The sequence below is a fragment of the Mandrillus leucophaeus genome, unplaced genomic scaffold (genome assembly GCF_000951045.1).
Source record: "Mandrillus leucophaeus isolate KB7577 unplaced genomic scaffold, Mleu.le_1.0 Scaffold1165, whole genome shotgun sequence".
In the NCBI taxonomy this organism is placed as follows: Eukaryota; Metazoa; Chordata; class Mammalia; order Primates; family Cercopithecidae; genus Mandrillus; species Mandrillus leucophaeus.
This window is the reverse complement of record NW_012099932.1, coordinates 27,519-31,379: the sequence shown is the minus strand read 5'-3', so window position 1 is coordinate 31,379 and position 3,861 is coordinate 27,519. Positions and strand designations below refer to the sequence as shown.

The 3,861-nt window shown below is 32.3% G+C and overlaps 1 protein-coding gene across 1 annotated transcript in view; it reads left to right on the top strand.

Annotated features, from left to right (window-relative positions):
- Window positions 1-1,415: 1,415 nt before the first annotated feature.
- The window catches only part of LOC105553376 (uncharacterized protein C5orf42-like), a gene marked incomplete at its 3' end in the record, with an annotated part of 28,093 nt that continues 25,647 nt past the window's right edge, over window positions 1,416-3,861 (top strand). The window contains exons 1-3 of the mRNA XM_011999430.1: window positions 1,416-1,936; window positions 2,112-2,267; window positions 2,437-3,206. Coding sequence (XP_011854820.1) covers window positions 1,754-1,936; window positions 2,112-2,267; window positions 2,437-3,206 — 1,109 coding nt within the window. The remainder of the gene's footprint in view (window positions 1,937-2,111; window positions 2,268-2,436; window positions 3,207-3,861) is intronic.

Sequence of the window (3,861 nt, the reverse complement as noted above, 5' to 3'; positions counted from 1 at the left end):
TGAAATGAGTGTGACACTAATTGTGTCTTAGGGTTTAGAGAATGAAGTAAGATAATACATAATTGTAAATCAGCACAGGCTGGCATAAAATTAGTGCTCAGTAAATATTTGTTATTATTGATGTTGATTATATGTGGCTAGACATATATGCATAACTATTTATAAGACAGAAAAGTTGGAAAAGACCTTTGAAATTAATCTGTTCCTTTTGCTTTGTAGAAAGGAAACTGAGGTAGGGTGTTTCCTTGATTATATCTAGCAAAAAAATGACATTTAATTTAATTTAATTTTTTTTTTGAGATGGAGTCTTGCTCTGTCACCCAGGCTGGAGTGCAGTGATGTGATCTTGGTTTACTGCAACCTCTGCCTCCTGGGTTCAAGAAATTCTTCTGCCTCAGCCTCCTGAGTAGCTGGGATTACAGGCGCGCCACCACGCCCAGATAATTTTTGTATTTTTATTAGAGACGGGGTTTCACCATATTGGTCAGGCTGGTCTTAAACTCCTGACCTCGTGATCCGCCCGCCTCGGCCTCCCAAAAATGACAATTTTTAGCAATTGGTAATGCTAATGGAAAAATGTGTCACTTCCTGCAGTGAAAGTATTTTTTCCTTACTTGTGGTCTAATTCATAATTCATTAGAATTTTCTCATATTCTCCTTTAAAATTAATATTTGGGGCCTTCCAAAACTGATTGCTTTTTTTCTGATTATGAAAGTATAGTATTCATTATTTATTTTAGCACTCAAAAATCAAATTTACAAAACTAAATAATGTGGAAAATTAAATACTTGTAATCCTGTACTTCAAATATAACAATTATTAACATTTTAGTATGTTGTCCCCCAGATTTTAAAAATATTCATATAACAATGATAATAGCAATATTTGTTTCTTTTTTAAAGACTAAATTATGTGATATATCCTGTTTACTATTTTTCATTTTTGATTTAACAGTATATCCTTTATATCTTTCCATGTTAGGCATTATTTTTAATGGTTCTACAGATGTCTGTGGTGTGTATGTCCTGTAATTACCAATTTTCTATTGTTGCCATTTGACTAATAAAAAAAATCTGTATTTGAATAGCTGCCTAACCAGAAAAATATTACAATATACTTTGATGTTTTGTTCCTTTTATATTTGTAAAGCCCCAACTTTAATAAGGAGTGATATTAAGTAATCAGAATCAGGTACATCATAATAACAATAATGTATGTTTAAGTTCAGTGGAAACTCAAATTTAAATAGGTAAAATTTTACTCACCACCATTCTCTCCAAATCTTCTCAACTTTTTTCTTTCTCCTCTTTAATAAAAAGTATACTTATAGCTCATAATTTTATTTGTGTAAGTATATTTAAATATATGGTAAGAGGAAAGTTAACTATTTAACTCTCTTTAATAGTAAAATTATTTTCTGAAATAGGTTGTATGTAGATTAAATATGAAATAGAATAAATGCTACCATTTAGGAAAATTTTAAAACATATGAACCTATATATTATTTTGTCTTAATCACTGTGTTATATTTTCCTGAAAGATATATATACACATTTAATATTTTTTGTGTTTCACCTGCTTGCTTTTTCATTGTTCTGTAACTTTTTCTTTTTTTTTTTGAAAAACGTTATTTTCCTTAAGATCTTTCTCTTACTGATTCTTGTATTTTGATGTTTGTTTACTAGACCACAGCAGTTTACGTTTCAAGATTCAAATAATTCTGTTGATTCATCAGCTTCTGATAGTGACCCTATGAGACAGAGATTTTCTATAAAAGCACACTCACAGTTACCCTACCTCGTTATATCTGATGGATATATGGTCACAACCCTTCGATTTCTTGATAACTTGTCTCCGTCAGTGCACATGAGATCACTTCTACTTGATTCAACCCAAAGGCTTGAGAAAATATATCAAAGTGTGATCTTGTCTAAGGTACAGGGCTTTTTTATATCATTGGGAAAAGTTGCCTTTTTCTTTTCAAATTTAAAACTTTACTGACAATAATGTCCTTGAATTGTATACAGTTGTCTATAGAACTTTTAATTGCTTATAATAGAATTACAGATAACAGTTTGCTCTTGGAAATCTTTCATCTTTTCTTGTTTAGCCAGAAGGCAAAGGACTGAATTTGCGATCACTGAATTCCTTAAGGTCTAGCCTGTTAAAACACCAACGAAATGAAAGTTCAGCCGATTTCACTGTCCCCAAATTCTTGCAGGCAGAAGAAACAATAAATTTAAATGAAAATACAGCAGATTTTCAGGTACTTAGTAGCAGTATTTTATTTGCTTGGAACAATTATGACTTTATTCCAAGAAACATATTTTGTTTTTCTCTTGTTAAAGGGAAGAGAAATATAAGAACACCGAAGTGATTCTATTGATAAGGTATTAAATGGTATTAAGTATTGTTTTTTTCCCCTCATGTTTTAGGATTTTGAAGCAGAAGAAACTAACAAAGACAGACACTTTCCAGACAATTTATTTCCTTTTTGGAACAAAAGAGATGATGGGCTGTGTAGTACTATGAAGGAAGGAAGATTGGAATTTGCATCTATGTTTGATACGATACATGCAAAGGATGCTAGTGAGGAGACAGACAGAACCATTACAGAACTGCATTCTATCCAGAAAAGTCTACTTGCTGCGTGGACTATTGGAATTTCAAAAACTGTGACAGAAAAAAATTTAATGTTAAATTACATAGTAGTTTGTATCACTCATTTTTTTTACATTCTTCAATTTATAAAATGTCCTTTTCCCAAACTTGATCTTTTTTTAAGCAAAAGCTCAAGACATAATGCATGGATACTTTGTATCTTTCAACTTTTTCATCAGTGTTTATCAATCCATTATTGGGATACAAGATACAAACAAGATGTGGGGCATTTGATAAAGCTGACCTCAAATACTATAAAACTTTTGCTGACTCAGCAACAAAAGGGTCAGTTATTCTCAGAGAAACTTTTAGCCTGTTTTTATTTACTCAGAATGGTAGCTGACAATTTAAATGGTGTATACAGTCTTCAGCCTGAAGTTATTTCAGCATCAGCTGATGGAAGTAAAATAACAGCTCAAGATTCATTGATGGTACCTATTTTTCAAATGTTTCGAGATAGTGGTTCTCAGGAAAACTGGTCTTGGAACTCATTTTTCAAGATTCATCCTCAAGTAGTAAATCTTGTGCAACAGCCAGGACACAGGTATAATCACTTATTTTAATAAATACTGGGATACTATTAGTTTGGATGTTTTTACTTTTTTAGAAACTGAGCTACAATTCCCATATTGTAAAATTCATCATTTTAAAATGTACTATTCAGTGTTTGTTAGTATATTTATAAGGTTGTGAAACTATTAGCACTAATTCAGAACGTTTTTATCACCCCAGAAGGAAACCTTGTATCTGTTAGCACTCAGCATTACAGATTTTATTTTTTAAAATATTTAAGTACATGCTTCAAAACATCATGTTAAATATGTCATGTTATATGTGATAAATGTATACACTTTTAGTTTGCCAAAAAAAATTGCAGGATTTATGCCAAATGTTGTGCAATACGTATTTTCTTAGTCTCGGAAAACCCATGATGTTGAAAGATTTTGGTTTAGTTAAGTACTGTTAAAAAATGACCTCTCTTTTTTTTTTTTTTTTTTTTTTGAGATGGAGTTTTCTGTCACCCAGGCTGGAGTGCAGTGGTGCGATCATGGCTCACTGCAGCCTCGACCTCCTGGGCTCAAGCAATCCTCCCACCTCAGCCTCCCAAGCAGCTGGGATGCCACAGGAGCACACCACACCCAGCAAATTTCTTTTTCTTTGGAGAGACGGGGTCTCCCTATGTTACACAGGCTGGTCTC